At 37.6% G+C, this 24927-nt stretch overlaps 1 protein-coding gene across 1 annotated transcript; it reads left to right on the plus strand.

Annotated features, from left to right (window-relative positions):
- Positions 1-329: 329 nt before the first annotated feature.
- Positions 330-23435, plus strand: ptpa (protein phosphatase 2 phosphatase activator). Its single transcript, XM_036562988.1, has 10 exons — positions 330-378; positions 3046-3155; positions 6468-6554; positions 6698-6823; positions 8245-8362; positions 9623-9722; positions 10018-10142; positions 11537-11637; positions 16330-16437; positions 23112-23435. The coding sequence occupies exons 1-10, from the start codon at positions 354-356 to the stop codon at positions 23184-23186; spliced, it is 975 nt and encodes a 324-aa protein (XP_036418881.1). The 5' UTR covers positions 330-353; the 3' UTR covers positions 23187-23435.
- The last annotated feature ends 1492 nt before the right edge of the window (positions 23436-24927 follow it).

Raw genomic sequence — 24927 nt, forward strand, 5'->3', positions numbered from 1 at the left:
CACATATATAATAACAAATAATCACTGAACACAGACAGAACAGCCCTTCGTAGAATGTTTTAAATACTGTCCACAGGCGGCAGAATTACAATATTTATTTTAAAACACTCAACTACACAGCACAACCTAAAAATAAATGCTTAATTAAACGGCTAAATATTATTTTTCAAATAGATGGATTAAACATTGATTTAAAAAATAATTTGCATTTTAAAACAATTATTAATTTGTGAAACCACTGCATATATTAAATATTATTTTAAATTCACTTTAAATTCATTTTAAAACGCTGTGTTTACTTTTCTGGAGGTGAAAGGTCGTGGTATCCAGTTTTGCTTCAGCCCTCAACAAACATGGCGGAGAGCGAGCAGCAGTCAGGTAAATTATGTAGGAAATAGCATCTGCCACCCGGCACGGTTTATTCTAAAATGGGTTCATGTGGGGCAAATACTGATTAAAAAGTGCGAACAACGGTTCTTTTATGAAAAGCGAAGGACATGCGGGTTTGGAGACGGGTAGTTTTACTGCGCCTTATTCACTGCAGACGAGTGCTCACTAGCTTAGCTGTTAGCTAGCTGATATAGCTAAAGCTAGCTGGCGTTTTATTAACAAACAGCCTTAAATCAGAGCTTTACTGAGCTGAACTATTTAATGATTCTTGCAAGCCGCTGTGTTGTATGAGAACTCAGAGTTGTAGCTAGTTTTACAGATGTAGCAGAGCTCGATTCTGTTTTGCTGTGTAGGTTACCATTGTGTTGAATCAAGCTTATATTACATGAAAATTATAAGACTTTTTATGCATTTCATTGACCATAGTGGTGTGGTGGATGTAGTGACAGTTATGTCTCTGTTCATTCATAACTGAGTGTTGCCTGAGAGCAGCAGGGCTGCTTTGGTCCAGCTCTTGTGGGTCCTTTGCTCCATTTTTGCTGCCACTGAACATGTCTTTAATAACTATGAGTAAACTCAGAGTAAGCTGTGAATAGTGATGATTGACTCTGAATAACGTCGCTGGACAGTGTTGCTCTTTAAGTGATTTGAGCTGATAAGTGTTTGAAATATATTGAAAAAATACACTGCCATTCTTTCTTACATTGGAAGGCAAAGTCTTATTCCACACAATATGGAAAAAAATCTTTTGTATGTTGACAAATTAAAGTTAGTGTTATTGCATTGTGTAGTATTGTGAGATGTTTTGTGCCCATTTAAAATTTTATGTTTGCATAAGATTAAAGCTGGCTGTCACGTATATGTTTCAGCACACCATGCATTTTAGACCTCTTGATTTTTAACCAATTTTTTTTATCTCTACCCTACTAATCTGCTACATCTACCCATTAGCATTATGAGTGCACAATATTGGTATATCAGTATAATATATGTCTAAAACATTGGATTTTTAGAAAATATCTGGGGTTGGGTGTTTTTTTCCTGTTTTTGACAGGTGCAGTAACAAAACCCTATTTGGTAAACATAAACTGCAAATGTCCATGCTAGGAAAAAAGAGCATAGACCAACATACCTGGTCACTATGTTGATAGTATCCTAGCGTCTGAAGTGTGTAATGGCTCTAATGGCTCTAAAAGCCATTACACAATATGTTTATGAATGTGCTCCCTGGTGCATGAGACATTGTTTATTATAGTATTGAAATAAGGGTTTTGCTCTAAAACATGTATTATAAATCCATTCATGGTGGGGAGGTACATACAGGCCATTGTAAGGTGAAGTAGTAAGTAAAAGAAAAATAGATTTTTTCAAATTTACCAATATTTTGCCATTATTAACATATTAAAATCTCACATTAATGTTTAAACATGTTTATTTAGTAAATAAAATGATTATATTTGTGTTTTAGACATGCATATGCCTGTCACTACCTTTATAGAGAAATCCAAGTTGGTAACTTTCACTACAGTGCACCATGTCATATCAAACCAAACTCTGAATCATTTTGTTTACATCTCAACAGTTGAATTATGCAGCAATTCTGTAAAATCAGTGGAATTCCTCTTCTGTTTTCTGTTTCTGCAATATTGATTTGATTTTGGTTGGTGAAAGGGCTAGAGCAAGCAAGTGAGCATGAGTGAAAGTTTCCATTGGTATTTTCCTTCATGCATGACTGACAGATTGACCTAACAAAGAGCTAGAGGACTTTAATCCTAGAGTTTTTCCTTTCTTTCTGTGATTACAGTACAAATGCTGATTATATTCTTATGCATGGATTTTGGCTTTAGATAGTCAGTCTGCCGATTAACATCTGTGGCATAGGTTATCTCATCAGTATAGAGTACAAGTCTTGCATACCATAAGAGAGGAGCTCAGGCTGTAAACTGTGACGTAATTGCTAGAAAAAAAGTCTAATGAAAGTAGAATTTAGGTCACTAGAAGTCCATTCTTCTGTTATGTAACTTTTGGCCCTGTTTCTGGGTCATCTGTGATAAGTTTGGTATTTAACCTTGAAAAAGCTTAGTTTGAAGATAGCTGTCAGCTGCTGTGGCTGTAATTTTGCATAAATGCTTCATTACTATATAGCAACGGTTCTCTATTCCGTTCCCAGGGCTTAGATAGAGCAAAAAATGCAGCGTCCTGGGGCCCAAGGATAAATCAAAGAATCTACGCTGTGTAGTGCTTTTGTTTGCTGTACAATGTATTTGACTGCAATGCATGTAATTTGCTGTTTTGAAGTAACAGTTCAACAGGGGGATCCTAGCTAGCATGTAGGAATTGGCCACATTTGGCTAAATTGGGAGGTACAAATGCATTAAAAGTAAATATATCTAAATAAATTTAAATAAATGTATAGTTTAATTGTCCTTTCTGTAAATGTGGCTTTCTTCTGGTTAATATTTACAGTACTGTGTTTTCAGGTTTCATTTGGTGTAATTTTATGAGAAATAAAAAAATAATACAAACAAAACAAACTGTCAGGTTTGTAAGACATTTCTAATATAGAGTGCATGTACTCAGAAAGCAAGTTATTATCTTTGTAAATGTAAAAGAGAGAGAGCTTTATCTTTTAAATTTGATTTGCCATTTGCACAGGTGCCTCTCCTGAAGATGATAGACCTCCCATACCTGTCAGTTTCAACTTCATGGTGCCAAAGAAGGAGATCAGCATGGTTCCTGATATGGGCAAATGGAAGAGATCTCAGGTTTTTTTGTTTCCAGGGCTGCATTATTTGTAACCCATTATTTACACCTTCCTTTTGTGTCCTTCCTTTCAATATATATCGACTCAAGGGAATTATTTGGTGAAAAGTCACATTTGAACATTTTTCCACTCCAGATGTAAAATCAGTCAAAACAAGATATGTTTGGTGTCTGAATTGTACTAATACAAGCGCATCAGGTATTGTGATGCCATGCAGATGTAATCTTAAATTTTGTGGCTGCTCACAGCTTTCAGATGCATGGTGATGTTGTTATTTTTTATAGTTCACAGTAAGACAAACAGTGCTGCAAAAAAGTATTTGCCCCTCACCCTATTTCTTCTATTTTTACTGATTTTTCACATTTAGATGTTTCAGATTGTCCAGCTAATTGTAATATAAGATAAAGACAACACAAGTAAACATAAAATGCAGCTTTTAAATGATCATTCCATTTATTGAATATACAGATTTATTCAAACCCTTTATCACCCATGTGAAAAGTAATTGCCTCTAAACCTAAAAACTGATTGTTCCACCCATGGCAGTAACAGCTGCAATCAAACATTTGCATTAACTTGCGATGAGTCTTTTACATCACCGTGGAGGAATTTTGGCCCACTGTTCTTCTCAGCATTTTTTAAATTCAGCTACTGAATTTAAAGCATGAACTGCCTGTCTTGCCACAGTATCTCAAAGGGAAGACTAGACTTTGACTTTGCAGAACTTTCCATCAATTTCCATTAATTATGACAAGTCATCCGGGTCCTGTAGAAGCAAAGCAGCCCCGGATCATCACACTACCACCACCATGTTTGACTGTTGGTGTGTTGTTCTTATGATGGAATGTGGTATTATCTTTATGCCAAATGTACTGGGGCTCATGTCTTCCAAAAAGTTTCACCTTTGACTCATCAGTCCACAGAATATTATCCTCAAAGTCCTGGGGGTCAGCTAGATGTTTTAGGAAAATGCAAGACGAGCCTTTGTGTTCTTTTTGGTCTGCAGTGGTTTGTGTCTTGCAATTCTCCCATGGACACCGTTTTTGCCCAGTGTCTTTCTCATTGTGGAATTGTGTACATAGACCTTAACTGAGACAAGTGAGGCCTGCAGTTTTGTAGATGTTTGTCTGGGTTCTTTTGTGACCTCGTGGATGAGTTGTCTCGTAGGCTGGCAACTCCTGTGAAGGTTCATCACTGTTCCAAGTTTTCTCCATTTGTGGATAGTGGCTCTGACTGCTGTTCACTGGAGTCTCAGAGCCAATGGCCTTGTAAATCTTTTCAGACTGGTAGATTTCAGTGATTTTGTTTCGCATCTGTATATGAATCTCTTTACAGCGTGTCATCATGTGCTGCTTTTTGAGACCTTCTAGCCTGCTTCACATTGCCAGAGAGGTTCTACTTAAGTGATGTTTGGATACAACAGGTCTGGCAGTAATTGTGCCTGGGTGTGGCTAGTGAAATTGAACACAATGGTCGATTTAATTTGGTTAACTGGTTGATTTAGTAGCTAAGAGGTAGTTACTTTTTCACATAGGGCCAAGTAGGGCTGTACAGCATTTTTCCTTCAATAACAGCATTTTTTGTTTACTTGGGTTTTCTTTGTCTAGTGTTAAAAGTAGTTTGATGATCTGAAACATTCAAGTGTGGCAAATATGCAAAAATAGAAGAAATTGGGAAGCGGGCGAATACTTTTTCATAGCACTGTATCATGTCTTAAACATCGACAAGTCTGTGCAACCTCAGTGAAGGCCCACATGTGGTTTGAACAAGTTGAGAGAAGTATGTAGAAGTGGGGATGCAGTTACATTTGGAATATTTGGACACAAAATACACTATATTGCCAAAAGTATTCACTCATCTGCCTTCACACACTTGAGTGACATCCCATTCTTAATCCAAAGGGTTTAATATGATGTCGGCCCAGCCTTTGCATCTATAACAGCTTCAACTCTTCTGGGAAGGCTTTCCACAAGGTTTAGGAGTGTGTTTATGGGAATTTTTGACCATTCTTCCAGAAGCACATTTGTGAGGTCAGACAGTGATGTTGGACGAGAAGGCCTGGCTCACAGTCTCTGCTCTAATTCATCCCAAAGGTGTTCTATCGGGTTGAGGTCAGGGATCTGTGCAGGCCAGTCAAGTTCTTCCACACCAAACTCGCTCATCCGTGTCTTTATGGACCTTGCTTTGTGCACTGGTGTGCAGTCATGTTGGAACAGGAAGGGGCCATCCCCAAACTGTTCCCACAAAGTTGGGAGCATGAAATTGTCCAAAATCTCTTGGTATGCTGAAGCATTAAGAGTTCCTTTCACTGGAACTAAGGAGCCGAGCCCAACTCCTGAAAAACAACCCCACACCATAATCCCCCCTCCACCAAACTTTACACTTGGCACAATGCAGTCAGACAAGTACCGTTCTCCTGACAACCACCAAACCCAGACTTGTCCATCGGATTGCCAGACGGAGAAGCGTGATTCATCACTCCATACATCACTGCATTCAACGCTTTGCATTGCGCTTGGTGATGTAAGGCTTGGATACAGCTGCTCGGCCATGGAAACCCATCCCATGAAGCTCTCTACGCACTGTTCCTGAGCTAATCTGAAGGCCACATGAAGTTTGGAGGTCTGTAACGATTGACTCTGCAGAAAGTTGGCGACCTCTGCGCACTATGCACCTCAGCATCCGCTGACCCAGCTCTGTCATTTTACGTGGCCTACCACTTCGTGGCTGAGTTGCTGTCGTTCCCAATCGCTTCCACTTTGTTATAATACCACGGGCAGTTGACTGTGAAATATTTAGTAGCGAGGAAATTTCACAACTGGACTTGTTGCACAGGTGGCATCCTATCACGGTACCACGCTGGAATTCACTGAGCTCCTGAGAGCGACCCATTCTTTCACAAATGTTTGTAGGAGCAGTCTGCATGCCTAGGTGCTTGGTTTTATACACCTGTGGCCATGGAAGTGATTGGAACACCTGAATTCAATGATTTTTATGGGTGAGTGAATAGTTTTGGCAACATAGTGTATATCTTGACTAATTGACTGCATCTGGGGAAAGTTAAAAATTTGTGAATTTTATGTATCACTGAACCATCCCTTAAATCCAAGGTGTTGTGTTGGCATTTTGAAACTTGCTTTCCAGAAACCTTCTTTCCACAACTTGTCAGACGACTCATAGCAAAATGGTTCCATTTGAGTTATTACATAACTGTAAGATGTTCTTCCTCTGGACACACTCATTACGACCTTTGGTTGAGTCACTCTGAAATCAAGTTTCTGAGATTTTATCTGGGTTTCTCCAACATTTGTAGGCGTATGCAGACTACATGGGATTCATTCTGACTCTGAATGAAGGGGTGAAAGGAAAGAAGCTCACATGTGAATACCCAGTTTCAGAGGTAAGAGCAAAATCAGTATCCATTCTTCTGTCCTGTTACAGGCAGAACTGTGCAGGCCCATGCCTAAAGCCAAGTTGGTCTTTTTTCTTCATTTAGAAATATGTTGTTTTTCTTTTTTTTTTTTTCCTCTTTGTCCCTATTAGACAGTGGAAAAGCTGCTCTCACTGTTGGGGACTTTAGATCGCTGGATAGATGAAACACCACCTGTAGACCAGCCCTCACGCTTTGGCAATAAAGCTTACCGTACTTGGTATGCCAAACTAGACCAGGTACAGACTGTGTGTGTGTGTTTGACTTACATACATATTAGAGATCTACTGATGACACCATTGTGTACTTGATGTGAAGTCACTTAGCCGCCACATGGGTACTCGCTCTCCGCACTGATAAACGAACAGTTATCTACAGACATGTAAACGTCTATTAGATGTCTATGGGCATGTAAGGCAAAAATTCTCTCAAAAGATTCAGTTATAATGAAAATGCTGAGGTGTACCATGTATTCCTGCAGCAGTACCCATTTATAGGCTTGTAGCAAGACATTTGAGGGTGGGCGATATCGCCAAAATATTTCACAATACTTGAAAACATTTTCTGAATACACAATTTCCAGTCAAAATGGTCAGTAAGTACAAGAGATATTTATGAGGAGAACAGTTATAAGACAAGGGAAAATAAGTGAAAAAAACAGGAGTTTCAAAAACTGACGTGATTCAGATAATTTAAAAAAACAGAAAAATGGGAAGCCTTACCACTGGGCACGACCTAGCAAGACCTGGTAGACCACCAAAGCGGTCAGTAAAAACAGCTTTCAAAGGTTTCATTCAATCAAGCTATGCTCCGCTTCAGATCTGATAAAACCACAGCTGTTTCTGTCCATCCTTCCACTGTCAGAAGACAACTCAATGCAGTGGGTCTGAAAGAATATGTAGCTGTTACAGAGGAAAAAGAAATAGACAAAAAAGCAGAACAAAATCAAACCATTTTTACAAATCAAACCAAGAAGCTGGTTTAGCTACTTCAGAACCCAGACCACAACATCACGGAATGTGTTTGGGGTTACTTGGATTGTAAGAAGCAGAAAATGCAGCCAAATTGTAAGAATGAAATTTGGAGTTATGGAAAAATATCCCAGCAGATTTCTTTGAAAAACTTAATGCACGTCTCCCAAAAAGAAAGCTGTAATAAAGGCAAAGGCTGCACAGACTAGATATTGAAAGTTTTGATATTATTTTTAGCTTTTGAGCCTCTCTCTCTCTCTCTCTCTCTACATATATATATTTCTGCTTTTTTGCTGGCACTGAGAAAAGAATAACATACTGACTGGTCAATTTGGCTGGAAATTAAATAAATGGAGGGGGGGCACTGATTATGTTCTCTGCAGAAAAAGTGCCTTTGATTCTGTCCCACATAAAGACTTTTAAAAATGTGCAAATATCAAAAGTGTATGGGGCACATTTTGGGGGAGTATTTGAATGGGGGTTTCAGTAATATATCCCCGCTTAACAATTTAGGTCTCTAATATGTATATCTATGGTTTAATGCTTTTTTGCATAGTGATGCGATTTAGTCTTCCATATCAGTGTAGTGTACTTCCTTATGGACTGATTCTTCTGCAGTGTTAATGGGGTTATGTTGACTTTGAGAACTCTCAGCTATTGTGTAATATGAAGAAACTGTGTGTGTCTAGGAGGCTGAGACTCTAGTCTCCGCAGTTCTTCCATCTGATCTCAGTGCTGCTGCTCCAGAGATCGCTGTATATCTGAAGGAGGCTGTAGGCAACTCCACCAGGATTGACTATGGCACAGGTGCGCATGTATGTGTGTGAAAAAATAAACTACTGAAATGTCTTGTTTTGTATTTATATATTTTCATTTGACATATGTCATGATTTCATATGGTTTAAAATAATACTCAACTTTCAATTATGTATTTTTACACCCTTATTTAGAAAATATTTATCATAGGAGAAAATCGCACTTGTCTTTCATCAAATTTATTTCTTTTGTTACTGTTTAACTTTATACTCTGTCTTTAAAGTACTTTAGAATGCACAAATACTTACAAGTGCTCTATAAATAAAGTCATTGTCATTTTATTATTATTATTATTATTATTATTGCTGTTGTTGTATATTCTTAGGCAGTCTGATTAGCTTTGAATGTTTTTGCAAGAGCCATTATCAAGGTCCTTTTAGGTCATATGTCACATGCACTGGAACAAAACTTATTTCATTTCAAATCAGCTAACATCCATAATATCCATGACTATTAAAGGGGAATTTCGTTAGTTTTTCTAAATTTCTGCTTGATTCAATCACTGCAATGTAAAGAAAACCGTTCAGAGTGGTTTAACTGAAATGATACGTTGTAGAGAAACTTGCCAACTCTGCTTTCTTTACAGTGGTGGTTTGAGGAACCAGAGGTCATGCTATATTATTATTATTATTATTATTATTATTATTATTATAATTATTACTACTACATGTCACCAGTAAAAATCCACAGTTTTATAATGGGAAGTAGTGGTAAATCTAAAAAAAATACATTTTTCTGGGTACTTAGCCCTTACAATGCAGTGCATGTACCTCCCTACCATAAAGTGTTAAGAAATCTACATCAATGTCTCAGGAATCAGGCAGTGTATTCATAAACACATGTTGTAATAACTTTCTTTTATGGAGGTTTTAGCCTTTTACCACTACTTTGAAAAGATCTGACTCTGTAAGTGGAGAAACTCACATCACCACTCTGAATGATGGACTGTTTCTATCTTAATGATTTAATGAAAAAGTTCTGAAACTTTTGATAAATCAGTGGAATTCCCCTTTAACTGAACTGTAATGGGAACATATTTCTGTAGCTCCACTGGAGGGCACTGTTGAAGCAAAAATGCCATGAAGCCTTTCTATGGTCCAGTAAACAACTGCAAGTCCCAATGAATATTTGTTCACCTTTTTTCATTGTCTTCTGTCTGTGGTGTTAATAGAGTGTGTGAAATGTATAGTCTGTCATTATTGCATTGTCCATAGTTTTTGTTTTAAAGGTTATATTTGTGTGGGTCTGCAGGTCACGAAGCTGCCTTTGCAGCATTCCTCTGCTGTCTTTGCAAAGTGGGAGCTCTCCGAGTGGAAGACCAATTGGCCATCATTTTTAAAGTATTTGACAGGTTAGCTATGGTACAAAAATATAGACTGTATTTTTTTTTTTCCTTTATGATCTACTTTTTCATTAGTAGTCAAAGCTCCTCTTTATATGTTCCTAATATGCATATGTATTTACGTAAGTGTGCTTAGGAATACACTTAAGTACATGACCATTTTGTTCTTCTGCTTTTGTTTCGTAAAAAGCAATTAGAAGCATATTAACTGCATAGACATGGAGTATTGGGGTTGGTAGTGTGAAAAATGCTGCATGTAATGCACATTTGCATGTAAATGAGCTTTGGGCTCTAACGTGTGCAGGTATCTGCGAGTGATGCGGAAGCTGCAGAAGACGTACAGGATGGAGCCGGCAGGCAGCCAGGGCGTGTGGGGGCTTGACGACTTCCAATTTCTGCCCTTCATTTGGGGCAGCTCCCAGCTCATAGGTAATTCTTCTCAACTCGCTGCAGTTTTATTTCCAGCTTTGTTGTTTACTGCCCTTAATCCCTCCTTGTGGTAAAGAGTGATAGATAGAGAGTAAAATTACAAAAGCATATTTGTTTTGATGAACTGAGTCAATTAGAGAGCCTGAAGTAACTTTCATAACTAAGTTGTGTTCCGTTTAATTCTTCTTACAGCTAGGGCTGTCATGATCATAAAATTTTAGCTGATGATTAATTGTCATTTAAATAATGATTTAATTATCTTTTTTTACTTTATGCAACTATTTAAATACAAAATTAGCTCCTTGGCCATCTTGCTTTTTAGCTGTTTTAACTTAGTAGCTAATACAACTAAGTATATGATATATTCACACACTGAAATAAATGTCTAGTTAGACAAAATCAGGTGTAGAGTCAAGCAAAGCTACAAATTTTCTTGAGTTAAAATATAAACAAACATTACTTGTCCTGCCCTCTAAATATGTTAAGCACCAAGTTAGACGTTAGAACATGTATTGTTTTCATGAGCCCCATCACGTGTCTTAATGCATTTACTGCTTTCTTTCATTTACATTTACTTGCCCATTTAATATTTTGCTTGTTGCAGCATAATGCAGTGGTGAAATCTATTGGCTATGGAAAATGATTTCAGTCAGCCTAAATAATTGTGATCATATCAAATAATTGCAATTAGCTGATTGTGTAATAATCGATCAGTCTATCAACTATTATTTGACTAATCGACTAATCTAACTATGCCTTGTCTCAGTGCTGCCATAATTTAAAGTTTCTTCTTTTATGGTTTCTTCTTTTATCAACAAAACAACAGAATATATGCTTCTTCCTCTATGCTTACCATTGTGCACTGTCAGTCTGTCAGATTGACGATGTTATTATATGAAGATTATGGAGTGCTTTTGTTGTTTGTTGTTGACTTTTTTTTCCCCCTTAAGCGACATCATTGACCCCACTAATTAAGTCTGCAGGTAGAGCTGAACAATTTGGGGAAAAATGTCTATTGTAAATTTTCTGACCAGTATTGCAACTGTGAATAAGATGTGATTTAGAAATGTTTTCTATAAATTAAGCTCCATGCATTTTTTTTTCACCAAGAGCACCAGTCTATTCATTTTCCGAAATTGTGGCTTGTCACTGAGTGTGCCAGAATGCCAGCTCACAAGTTTTTTTAGGTTAAATTTATCCGCTTAAAAAATGTTGACAGTGTTGAATATTGACTGTTGGGGAGATAGGTAGACACCTGCTGGTGGCAATAAGGAATTGCATTGAGTGTTTTTTTTTTTTTCTCTTTTTTTCCATAGTGTGTCCTCTGAGAGTGTTATTTTTTTCCATGGTGTGTCCTCTGAGTGTGTATTCTTTCTCTCCCTCTCTCTGTTTAGACCACCCAACCCTAGAGCCCAGGCACTTTGTGGAGGAGAAGGTGGTGAACGAATACCACCAGGACTACATGTTCTTGGAGTGCATCAAGTTCATCAATGAGGTGTGTGTGTGTGCATAAATGAGTGTGCGTCTCCCTCTCTCTCAGGTGACGTCTCCTTTTAGCAGGGCCTGTTCTAAATAAGACACTGAGACAACTGAGAAAGCAAAAATAAAAAGGAGGTTATGGAATTATGACACTGAATGTGAGGAGAAGTTTTTCCAGAATGGAAGAAGAAGGCCCAGTTTGTCACTCAGAAGTCTTTCACTACGCTGTAGCAATATTTCCAGGCTTTTTCCATGTCTCAGGATAACTGTAGTCGACAATTGAGGAGGATTCATTGTTTTCTGTAATTAACAGGCTTTTTGTATTTTCTCAGGCTGGCCCGAGTAACGTGAATACTTGAGTATTCGTTTGTTACATTAGTATTTATTTTTAGGATGGTTTAGCTGGATTCATGCCAGGCATCCGCATCAACTCACTTTAGAGTGCAACAAACTGCATTGCTTTCCGTGTGGTCACTGAAGCTAAAAGAACAAAGAAGCCTAATAAATCACATGTGGGAGCTAAGCCTGAGTGATAGGGCAGTGTAATCAGATATTGTTCATGATTAGCAAGTAACCTGATGACAATACTTACAGGGCGATAGTTGCTTTGTTGGGAAACTGACAGAGAACTAAGGAGGACTCATTTACAATTTAATAGCTTGTTAAATATATTAGGAAATTGGAATCCATGTTCCTTTAAGAATTTTGCTAGCTTTACATACCCCACAGATCTTCCCTGTCATTTTACTTTACGTTAAGTTTAACTTGAGTGCATAGAACCAAAAATAAATGCAGATGAGCTTTGGAACTACAGCTTGCTTTAGTGTGACTCATTGCAGTAAAACAACCAAGCTAAAATGACTGGTTATTACATTAGAGCAAGCGTGTCAAACTGGGGACTTTCCGGGCCAAAGTGCTGCCGAGATTAGCATTTACCTTCATCTAACGCTCTGAATTCAGTTCAGGAAGGCCTTGCTAATTAGCTGATGAGCTGAATCAGGTGTGTTTAATATGACAGTGATTATTAGCAGAAATGCAGTATAACATACAAAACCATGTTTTCATTCGTGTATAATCACATTTTAACTATGAATCGTTGTGTTTTTGTTTGCTTAGAATGAGCCTGTCATATCTACCTAAGGAGTGGGTTCTCCTCCAAGAGAGGAGGGTGTTGCGCTGCCATTTTTCTACAGTAGCGCAGAACGTAGAAAGAAGAAGAATCAGTGGTTGCTGCAAGTGCTGGCTAATCATTTTGTGTTGTGAGAAGTTTGAGAATGCAAATTTTGACAAATGGAAGATCATACTTATTATTTAGCACAAGAGAAAGCAAGGGAGGGTGGGTCCTCATCATCAAAGAACCAAAAACATGAAGACGGAAAACAACATTGGGACAGGCGTCAGCAGAAAACCTGACAGCCAGAGCTGGTTCTATTACCACTAGGAAAGGGTGGGTTATTCAGCTGATTGCAATCTGCAACCTCAGTTGTAGATGCTGTTAAATTTTACACACTGCGCCTTTAAAAGCCGTTAGGCTACGGTAGATTAAAATCACCACTGTCTCTGCTGCACATTTCCCAGAGTGTGATTTACTGTCCTGAGAACAAATGGCAGTATTTTCCGTACATCTGAAGTGTACTGGTGGTTTATTAAGTTTATTTTTGAAAACTGTGAAAATATAGTAAAACATAATTTTCCAAAGGCATCGATGAATTCCGGAGTGACTCTGCTATAACGATGGAAAACACCTCATTTTTAATGTGAAGCATGTGGGCACGTCTTTGAAAATTGCTTGCAGTGTGAAGGTTCTCCAGCAGGGAGTGCTATTAGTGCGCAAGTCGCCATGAGTCTACACCAGAAGGATTCACTTGAATGAACGTTTGCAATAATGTTTATTAAGACGACAAGTGAAGTAATTTTCAAAAAGATGTTGGGTTATATTATTTCATATAGTCTCTGTCTCAGGGGCTCCGCCCTTAGAGGTACAAGGAACATCAGACGTGTATTGTACTAAGATGGCTAACTTTTGGCTATCTGTACGTCTGTGTGTTTACACTTCTGCAGTAGCAAGCAGAAGCATAATCTGTACACTGTAACTACAGTGAGCCTTTCATAGAACAATATCTTCTACAATTATTTTCCATCGCTTTCTTTGGTGCAACACAACATTTTCTGGTGACTGCTTTATCACACGGGTGTGTTTTTGTTGTACCACCATTTTGTTGAAGTCTGACTGTACATATATATTTTCAGGAATTTTTAAATTTGAGGTCAAGTTGTGTTGATTTGACTGGTTTAGCTCTGAAAAATATAAATTTTATTTCTAAAGAAATCAGCATGTCCTTATGCAAAATAGCGATTTAAAAAAATGGTAAAACTGAGCTACAAACAATACAAAAAAACTCAGGGGCCTCATATAAATGCTTGTATTGCATCATATAGCATCTACACACAAGCACAACTAAAGCATTTGCAGAATGTGCACATAGTCTGATACTAAACATTAACTATAACTGAGTTAATCTATATGTTTTTGGTTCTTGCTTTCCATGAAAGAGTACAAATGTAGGACCCTCCGATTTTTTGTTTGTTTTTAAATTTTTCCTTTTTTTAACTGTATTGAAATTGAGTGATGACACCTACCAGACTCTCTGGGAATAGCCAGAAGCTTAGCTTGCAAGACTGTAGTTCAGTCTGTAGTTCAGTAATGTGTGTATGTGTGTGTGTGCGTGTGTGTGTGCGCGCTCATTTGTGTTAGTGTGGGAGTGTGTGTGTGTGAGAAGAGAGGAGAGGATGCTGCAGCTGTGGCTACAGAGTGACTCAACTTCCCAGAATGCAGAAAGGAGCGTGAAGGGTGTGTTTGGGGGGGTGGGGGTGGGTTCTAGTGTAGGAATAGTGAGGTCCAGAATTAACACAAAATTGCTATACACTGCAACATTATCTCTCTCTATCTCTCTCACTCAGTCTCTCATCTCCCTCTTTATATTTATCTTTTTTTTTTAGCTCTCTCTCTCTCTTGTGCACTCTCTCTGCGCTCCTTTTCTCTCTCTCTCTCTTCTATACTGTTGAACGTGTCTGGGCTTGTCATGCTCTTGCTCTGTTGTACCTTAAAAGACAAAAAGAGAAAAGTTTGCATGTGTCCTACACTTAATATTATCATTTATCATTACTGTCATATTGTTCAGTTATTTAAAAATAATTATATTTTAAAACACCAATTACCCTTTACATTGTATGAACATTTCATTTTCCTCCCCCACCTCTTTCTCCTTTACTCTCACACTCCACTTTTTCTCCATCTGTCTTCTGTCTCTTCTCCTTTTATCTTTCCTTTTCTCTGTCCTTTTCTCTATTTCTCTGGCTTTCCCCTTCTCCCTGTTTTTCCTGCTTGCACCCCTCTCTTTCCCCTCTTACCCCCTCTTGTCTTTTTCTTATTCTTTCCCCTCTCTGTCCCCTTCTCTCTCTCTCTCTGTTTCTCTCCTTCTCCCCCTCTCTCTAACCTCCCCTATCCCTCTTTCTCCTTTCTCTCTCGCACCCTATCTCTCTCCTTCTATCTCTTTATTTCTTTGTCCTCTCTCCTTGTGTCTTGTTCTCCTCTCCCTTTGTTTCTTTCTCCTTCTCTCTCTCTCCCTCTATCTCTTTTTCTCCTGACCGATATCTATCTATCTCTCTCTCTGTCTCTCTCTCTCTCTCTCTCTCTCTCTCTCTCTCTCTCTCTCTCTCTCTCTCTCTCTCTCTCACGGAGGGAGTTTATGTGTGGAGCACTCTACTCACATGAGTCATTTCCTTCCACACATGCTGTTGTGAATCACTCGCCCCCCCTGCTCTCTTGCTTTTACTCTGTGGAGGGCTGCTGGGCCCCACTGGAAAGTCCAGCCTGAGGAGGGCAGTCTGGGAAAGTTGTGTGTGTCTGTGTATGTGTGGAGTAAAGCTACACAGCACTCCATTCATGAGCTTGTCTTTCCTTAGAGCAGCCCCCCTCTCCGACTTTCTCCCCTACTGGCCCTTTGAATGGACCCTAAATTACAGTTACTACTAATATTACTACTAACATTACTATTAGCCGTAAGGCACTCTTTGTAATGCTTACCTTACAACTCTAATTACCACTTACTACAGCAATTACAGCCATCACAGTCACACAACACATACCACTATCTTCTGACTACTATACTTACAGGATCTTCCATTAGTTTTTACTAATGCTCTTTCTCTAGTCAAGGCTTCTGAAAGTGGATTTACCTACATTAGGAAAGTAATGTGCCATTGCAGTTTAATCAAAACTTTGTAACATTTTTGATATGACATTTTGTTATGTCGGTGCTGATGTAGTCTATGTTTATATTAAGCACAGTAACTGCTTTTGTGTTTCAGCATCAGTATTATGATAGGATGTCTTTTTTTAGGCAGCACTACACACCCCAAATCCACAGCTTTTTTTCCTCCTAGCATGTTTATTCTTTGCTGTGTTCTCTAACTTCAAAAAAGAAAACAGTAAAAATGAAAATACCTACAGATATCATGATTTTCTCTTATCGATCACAGATATGAAAAATAAGCACATACGTCCATATCAGCTATGAGTATGGTAAATACAAACTGAATGTGATGTTTTAGCTCCTAACGTAGTAGACTATAAATTGTTTCTTTGTTCTATTCAAGTATAGTATTTTCTCATCATGTTCTCTTTTTTTTCCACACTTTTCTTCAGATGAAAACGGGTCCCTTTGCTGAGCACTCTAACCAGCTGTGGAACATTAGCGCTGTCCCTTCCTGGTCCAAAGTCAACCAAGGCCTTATACGAATGTACAAGGCTGAAGTAAGTATGAAGTCAAGATAAATACACACATATTAGGGCTGTCAAGCAATCAACATAATTAATCGTGTTTATGTGCATTATTTTTGTAGTTAATTGTGATATTCAAATTTGTTTTATTTGCTCAGACTTTACCATAAAAAAATCCCAGTTTCCTATTTTCATCACCAACTTCCAGTCAGAGTATGTTCCCACCAAGGAGGGTATATATCATATTCATCACATATAGAGTCAATGGTTGCAACTCTCGCCTCATACCACTATGTTGGTTGGTACTCCCTGGAAACGAAACGTAGCTTTCCACTTTGTTGCTTTTGTTAGTTTGCTTATTGCTAATTTATCCTTAGCTCCTCTATATGTACTGTCTAGTATTATCTACTGAATACATCCTAATATTACTGATATTACTGGTACTGCCGGCTTCAGCTATGTTTTGATTACTTAAGACACAGCAACCTTCAGTGATGAACAAAATCACCATAGTAGTGGTATTTCCAGCTTCTCTAGAGGTTTTATCAAGAGAGCCTTCAATGGAATGCTATTTAAAAGCAGTGTTTGAATGAGAGCACTACAGTCATGGAGTTATATCAACCGTGCCTGAGCAGCTGGGCTTCAGACAGGAACTAAGGATTGTTTGAAGGGTCAAACGGGGTAAACATGTTAACGGTGTAAATAATTTGGCACGTTAACAAATGCATTGCGTTATCTTTGCTGCCACGTATATAATAGTGGGCAATACACTGTTTTTTCCCAATATACTGGTTGAATTTTTTCTTAAGGTATGGGTTTTGTCATAGTCTTTATACCAGTATGACAAAAATAGGCACTAATAACGTGACATACTGAATGGCTAAATTGGAATTGTTTCAGCATTCCCTCAGCTTAACTTCTTTCAGTTTGCTATTGAGGGAGCAGATGTTAAAGACATTTATGGAAGAATTGACAGATCTCTTGAGGTCGCTTTAGCCCACTTGCCATGCTTCTGCCTCCTTTCGGACCACCTGCAGCTCCAGGACCCTCAGTCACCTGTGTGATACCATGGTCTCGGGGCCTGGTCTCATCTACTAATGACAGCGTGGATGACTTGTAATATTTACCACATTCAAGCAGCGTTTGATGGTCATAGATTTGGGACACACAGACAATTTTTTATTATTTAACAATATTGGGACACGCTTTTAAAAAAAAATAGATCACTGAACAATATTTGCTGGGTCCAGAGAAGCCACTGCATGGTCATACATTAGTGCCATAGATTTATCTATACATTGTTAGTTCTGTTATTATTTTGTGTTGAAAGATATTTGAAATTAACTTTACATGTTAAATATGGCTCTTATTAAAACTGAAGAGACATCTGGCAGAATAATAAGCCACTGCCAGAAATGTTTATTTAGATTTTTTTTTGACCATACTGCCCACTACTTTCTTTTTATATATAAAAATATCTTTTTAATTTTGCTGCCACATAAAATTATTTTTGTAATAACACATTTATCAAATGATTTTTATTCTTATTGCATTTTATTCATTATAGTTTTCATTTAATTAAAATAATTTTAGACTATTCACTTTCATAGAACAAGAAGGGCAGCTGGCATTTTCAAACAGTGTAAAAAACACTTATAAACAAATGACAAATGGCATTATAAGGTGTTGATCTGACAGCAAAAATATGTAGTTTGCTTACTAGCAGTAAGACTCAGGCATGTTCCTCTTTCTTGGAGAAATCACAGCACAGTTTCGGGGAAGTTGTATTAATGGAGAAACGGTAGGATTAGGGTTGTATGACTCACTGCACTTCCTTAGGGCTGTTTTATTATAAATGTTGGGAGGTGTGGAGGAAAAACCTTTAGCTGAGTTAAAACCAGGCACTCTGTAAAGTTTTAGTGCTTTTAGTGCTCGGCAAGAAAGGGTTAAGTAAGTGATTTGGTGTGTGTGCGTTTGTGTGTGTGTGTGTGTGTGTAAAGCCCCACCCCCTCCTTCAGAGCCACATCCTGTGTTGTTGAGAGAGAAGGCCTTTTGGTCCCTCCCCTCCCTCAGCAGAGAGCTGGCTGAGGGGCCAGTCTGTCTACAAACCTCCCCACCCCCACACAGCCAGTACACACACACCCTTGCATTCCCTGTTTAGCTGCTTTAGCTCTGCAGTCTTCAGTGTGTCTTCAGGCTGACTATTACTTAAGCTGAATTTAAGGCTCTGAAAATGTATGTTGTGGTTTATGTTGCAGAAATGTGAAAGATATGAATAATGAATGAATAAAACTAGGGGTGCGTGATGAATCGTCCATCTGCTAAATTATTTACCGATAAGTGGGAACATTGGATTATTATTGTTGGTCCCATATTGGAAATACAGCCAATAATTCCTCTCTATAATGGTGCGGCCTAGTTTTTGTTCACGCAGAAGCATGTGGTCGTTACTACATGGGTTTATTTAGCTACGGCCATATGCAAAAGTTTGAATACTACTGGTCTAATAACATGTTCTTGATATTCTGAGTGAAAATAAGTTAACACATACTCTGCAGAGAATGAATTTTAATATAGCATTTTTACATAAATTTTAGTGCACAGTTTTTGGTTATTTGCATATTTAAAAATATGTAAGTTTTACATATTGGAGAAAAAAACTTTTTTTTTTCAATATGTTAAATTCAGCAAATAAATAGTAATTATGTATTAAAATGTTCTCTGTAGGGGATGTGTACAAAATTTCACTAAGAAAATCAATAAAATGTGTAATTTTGACCAGGGACGTCCAGACTTTTGCATACAACTGTCTGTCATTGCTGTGTAAATTTATTCATTGATCAACTTTGACCGATAATCCAAGCCAATATTCAGCATTTTCCTGATTATCGGAATTGGCATATGAACTAGCTTCCTTGCCAATAAAAGTGCCTTTTGTTATTTTTGCGAATATCTGACATGACCATGATATAAAAATAATAATAATTGTAGTCCAGTTCGCCGCCCACATCATTACTGGATTGCTTGAAATGTGGAAGACTCATTGAATACAACCAACCGGCACTTCTGCAGTTTGTTTCTATGTCCCGCCCCATTCAGAGTCAATCCAATCAAACACGCTTTTCGGGTTTTGTGAGAGATGTGGAAGGGAAAGACGAAGCACCTGCTTTGCTCTCACAGCAAGAGGAAAGGTAAAAATGTAACAGTTGAACAGCATGGTTGGCAAAATGCTAAATGCACTCGGTCGTATAAAAATCTAGCCTAACAAACGTGACTCTCGCATGTAGCTCGAGCCCTGCCCGAAACATCATGTGTTAGGTGAGAGTTAGGTTTCTGTGTATGGGAGTAGACACTATGTTCTGTAGTAGTTGCAACACATTCAGAATGTGTGCGCCTACAGCGGAGCTTCATTGGGTGGCCAACTGTGCAGGCAAGTCTTCAGAAAGCAGTGAATTATTTGTAAAATCATAACGTATTGTTTTACGTTTAATAAATAAGTTATACATAAATTCTCGTCATCTTAATTTTTATTTTCACTATTTTTAAGTACAGACATGTGCAGCTTGCTAACGTTACTTCCACTACTGTGCTTGGACTAACATGTACAACTACTACTTGTTATCTCATTAAATACATTTTGGTTGAACAACAAAATGAAATAAACACATTGTAAGAAAACATTTTTCTTACAAACCTTACTAAATATTAAATGTCATTGAGGGCCATTTAAGTTCTTTATTTTATCTGGTTATCATCTCAAAGGTAACTTGTATAACTAAATGTTTGAAGTAACCATTTTGCAGCCTATACTGCCTAAAACTCAAAGCACTTTATTTCTATCTATTTTTAATGTTCATTTAATATAGGTTTTTTTTTTTCCCACACCAGAAACATCAAATTCACAGTAAATGAATATCGGCCCCAAATAGTGGTTATCGGTGTCCTTTGATAAACCGATAATTGGTATTGGTATTGGCCCTAAAAAACATATTGGTTGAGCCCATTTAACACTGCAATTCAGATTTGAGTTAGAATATGTACAGCATTGTGCAAAAGCCATAGGCCATCTGAGTAAATGATACGTAAAGCCATTTATATGGGCTGTAACTTTAAAATAAACACATTGATTTTTATGTCTATGAGTGTGTTGGCATTTCTGGCCCTCCCGTCAAGGAAGCACAGCATTTAAAGTTGCATCCAGTACCTAGTTCAGATGATCAGTCCTTCATTAAATAAAATCAGGTGTGCTGCTCTTGGAATTTAACAGATCCATGCAGTGGCAGGAGTGCACAAAGAAGTCTGGAAACAAACCTGTGCCTTCATAACTGTTATTTTAACCAAGATATCAGTAACTTTTTTGAAATTCTGGTTACTTTTTAGAGCAATATATTATATAGTGCCTTTACTGGCAAAAATACACTAATTGCCATGCTAAATAGTTTTTAAATAATTATAAAATTAATTTTCATGGCTGCCTAAGACTTTTGCACAATACAGTATAGTGTACCAACATAATAATGAACCTCAGTGGGCTAACACATTTATTGCTAATTTGTATGAAGTACAGTGCAAAAGTCAGGGACTACATTATTATTTATTTAATTTCTAGTCAAAACAGCCATTAAGTACAAGTTATTTGTTTTCAATCTCAGGAAAAAATGCAGGAAACAGATATTTGACAGAAAATCAACAACTTAGTATAATATCAAATTGTTCAGTGTTTTTGTTTGTCCACTCTTTGTCTTTATTACAGTTTCCATTCTTTTCAGGAGACTTGCTTTCAGTTTTTCAAAGAAATCTGAATGGAAATTTTTTCCATGCTTCTTGTAAACATCTCTAAAGTTCAGTCTTAGAAGTTGGCTGTGTTTTGTGCTTCTCATGATCCAAGTAGCACCAAACACATTCAGTGATGTTGAGGTCTGGGCTCTCAGGTATCTGGTACATTGTTCTGAGAACAGCAGCAGCTTCTTTGCTTGACGAGTATGTTTTGTGTATTAAATTATGTTTGTACTTATCAGCATTCACAATGCCTTCAATCTAAAACAAACCTCCAACTCCAGATGTTTTGCATCCCTAAACTCGTACTGATCCTCTACCTTCACTGATGATTGAAGACATAGTTTGAAGAGTCTTTCATTGCTGCAGTAGCATACATACTGCCTTCTGTTACTTCCAAAGATCACAAATTTAGACTCATCGTCTGATAAATACTGATATATTAAATATTATATTCAATGTTATGCAGTTTTCTGTGAAATGTATGTAGCCTGTTTTTTCAGACACTTTGACTGGAAATAAACAAAATAGTGGTCTCAGACTTCTGCACAGTACAGTACATTGCTGATGTACACAGGATATAACTTGTTTCGGAACACGCAAATACACCTTTTATCCCGTAAAGGTTCTAGTAGTCCAGATATTTCCCCATTTGCTGTACAAAACCCCTTCAGCCCATTAATATTAGTCCAAATTTGTGCTGTTAACTTTCTATGGTCTCTGATAATATTTACAGTTTCAAGAAAAGAGATAACGTGTAACTCTCTAACTAAGGAGCAAACATTAATTCCTCACTAACAGGAAACACATTCCATGCGCTTTATTCACTGGTTGCAGTTAAGGCCACGTGAACAGGATGTGCGGGAGTGGGGCATGGCTTTAAATGTACTGAATGGGTAGCTGTGTGATGCTGTGTCATTTCCCCCCAGCGGATACGTTGTCAATGTTGGCAAAGTGGTCTTTAATTTTAAACTTAAAAACTTAATTCAAACTTGAAAATGCTGGTTAAGCCAGTGTAGCCCAATTTCATTATCTCTACAATTATTACTGTTATGATGGATAATGGGGTCTTTCAAGATCTGACATATTAAAGAAAATCACTGTTTTTCTCACAGTGAACAGATTGTTTAACGCTTAAAAGTTGAGACTTAGTACTGTTATTTTGCTATACTATTTATATGTAATTAAGTAATACATAATTAATTACGACTAGGGATCCACTGTTATGGGAATTGTGGGCCGATAACCAATATTTTTCATGTACGTTTCTGCCGATATTGATGTTGATACATAAACATTTATAAAATGTAGATACTGGGACTAAATCCACCTTGATTACCATTACAGAGGAATGTAACACCTGTTTGTATAAGGTTACAAATACAGTAAAATTACACACAGAGATGTTTTAGCACAGCAGCCAAGCATCACCTTAATGTTTTGCTTTTCCAGAGTACAGTAAATACAGCATAAAATATTGGTTTTAAATCGAAATGTCTTCCCAATGACAATATTTTCTAGGCAAATCACTGTCGATACTGATACGATTCCAATATCATCACGCCCCCCTAGTAATTGCATAGTTAAATATTGAATTACATTTACATTGTATATACAATCTGTATTGACACTTCCTTTTTTGTTTTACTTTTTTTCCACAAAACAAAACTGTAAGCTCAACATAACCTTCAAATTCAAATCATAATAAAATATATCTTATATTCTTCTTATAAACACAAGTGTGGTGTAGGAATTGAAAGTTCAGAAGTTGAATTTTTTGGTTGTTTCAATGAGCTATGAGAAAAAATAATTTGTGAATTTACAACATTCCTTCCTGATTGCCACTAGTAAGTGTGACTTCTGTAGTATAAGAACATGAAGTAATGTCTTGTTTTTTCTCTCTCTTTCTCTCTGCCTTTCCAATTCTGCAGTGTCTAGAAAAGTTCCCCGTCATCCAGCACTTCAAGTTCGGCAGTCTGCTTTCCATCCAGCCTGTGAAACCGTGAATGGCAGCAGGAAGACCCAATCAAAGAGCACAACCAAAACTCAAGCCCCTGAGCAAACCACCAAATCCCCCTAGCCACAATCATCAAGCCCCAATATTTACCCATTGCTCAAAATTAATAGATGTGCCTACAATCCAAATCCTACTTCTAACACCAAGTCACCGTGGCTGCCACCCTCTTAAATGATGGAATTTGTTTTGCTGAAATTCTAAATTTCCCTGCAATATTGGAAACTGAGTCAATCCCCCCCCCCCAAAAAAAATCATATTGTTGTGTTCTAGGCCTAAGTACAGTCCATGGCGCAATAAGACTCGTGCAGATTCCTGATCTCCAGCGTTCTTATTTATTTATGTAAATGTACATATGAAGAGTAGAGCTGGCCTGAATGGATAAGTAAAGGCTTGGTTTTGGTCTTGATGTGGAAGAAAGCAGGCACTTTGTCAATTTTCCCCATTTAGAGTGTATAATGATCTTTGACAAATGGATGAATTGTGTGGGTGTGCATGCACATCTGTCTCAAAAGGACAGTTTTGTGATTTGTGTGGCTTTGTTGACTTGTACACCACTTGCTGAAGCCTGTATTTGCTGTGAATGTATGTTATGCTTAAGTGTCATTTTGTCACTGTATGGCATTAATAACCTGCCTTTAGTTTTACATGTTTGTAATGTTTAATTCTTGCAAAGGTTGAATTATTACAGCTGATTGCTTTGGCTGTACCTTTGATCTAGAACCCCCGAAAGAGGGAAAAAAAAAAGGTGCGATAAATGAAAACCCATCTTGTTGCCATAGTCTTCCATTGAAAACCTCAAAGCGATGTAAAAACTTGGGTTCACATACAGCAACTATTGCACTAAAGGAGGATGAATCCAGAGGATTGCGTCCAGATTTCATATGGAAATAAATGGTTTTAAGGTAATCCAACATTTCAGTGCAGAAGGACCTTTCATCGAATTTCATATTTCATATTAAGCCTTGAACAAACAACGTATACCCACCCCATCATTCATAACGAGTTTAAACGATTCAGTGTCCACTTTATTAGAACCCCCTACTTTGTATTTCTACTCACTGACATTATATCTTCTCTATACAGTTAAATGCAACAGTTTGGTCAAATAACGTGGCAATTTTCTAAGCGAAAGTAAGTTAACACATCCCCCGCAGTGAACACACTTCTGCACATTTTAATGCACAATCACTGTTCATTTGCTGAATTAATATTCTTTTTCATGAATTGTGACCTGTGCAAAGTTATGGCACTTTTGATATTTTGGTGTTATTTTTTTGCCATGTTAAATTCATTGTAATTGTGCAATAAGTTTGCAGAAAAAAAGTCATATTTAAGTTAGTGTTAGGACCAGGAATGTTCAAACTTTGCTTGTACAACTGTAGGTGCACAATTAGAGACTGTTGCAAATCTGTTTTCATGAACAATTTGTCAAGACCACTGTTGGACCAGGTATTACTTGTATGGATTCATTCAAAGTGACACTGAAATGGTAGTATGTGTGGTGCTGGTACGAGATCAGGCACAGCAGTGTTGCTGGGGTTATTTATTTATTTATAATCAGCATTACCACTAGGTTGAGGGTGACTCTGTGGTCTGAAACTGACCACTGATTAAGGGCAAAGGATGATTCATGCATATTGTGGATGACTCAAGGCAAAACTATACACCTGCAAGGCAGAGGTTTCTGCTGGACACTGTATAACATTATAATGCGATCATGTTTACTAACT

Source organism: Colossoma macropomum, unplaced genomic scaffold, assembly GCF_904425465.1.
Source record: "Colossoma macropomum unplaced genomic scaffold, Colossoma_macropomum, whole genome shotgun sequence".
In the NCBI taxonomy this organism is placed as follows: domain Eukaryota; kingdom Metazoa; phylum Chordata; class Actinopteri; order Characiformes; family Serrasalmidae; genus Colossoma; species Colossoma macropomum.

What these genes read in the sequence shown, in the direction of transcription:
- ptpa (XM_036562988.1), top strand. Translation starts at nt 354, where the DNA reads ATGGCGGAGAGCGAGCAGCAGTCAG. An exon ending in GGTATGCCAAACTAGACCAG is followed by an intron (nt 6,824 to 8,244) that starts GTACAGACTGTG and finishes GTGTGTGTCTAG; the next exon opens with GAGGCTGAGACTCTAGTCTC. An exon ending in ATTTTTAAAGTATTTGACAG is followed by an intron (nt 9,723 to 10,017) that starts GTTAGCTATGGT and finishes TAACGTGTGCAG; the next exon opens with GTATCTGCGAGTGATGCGGA.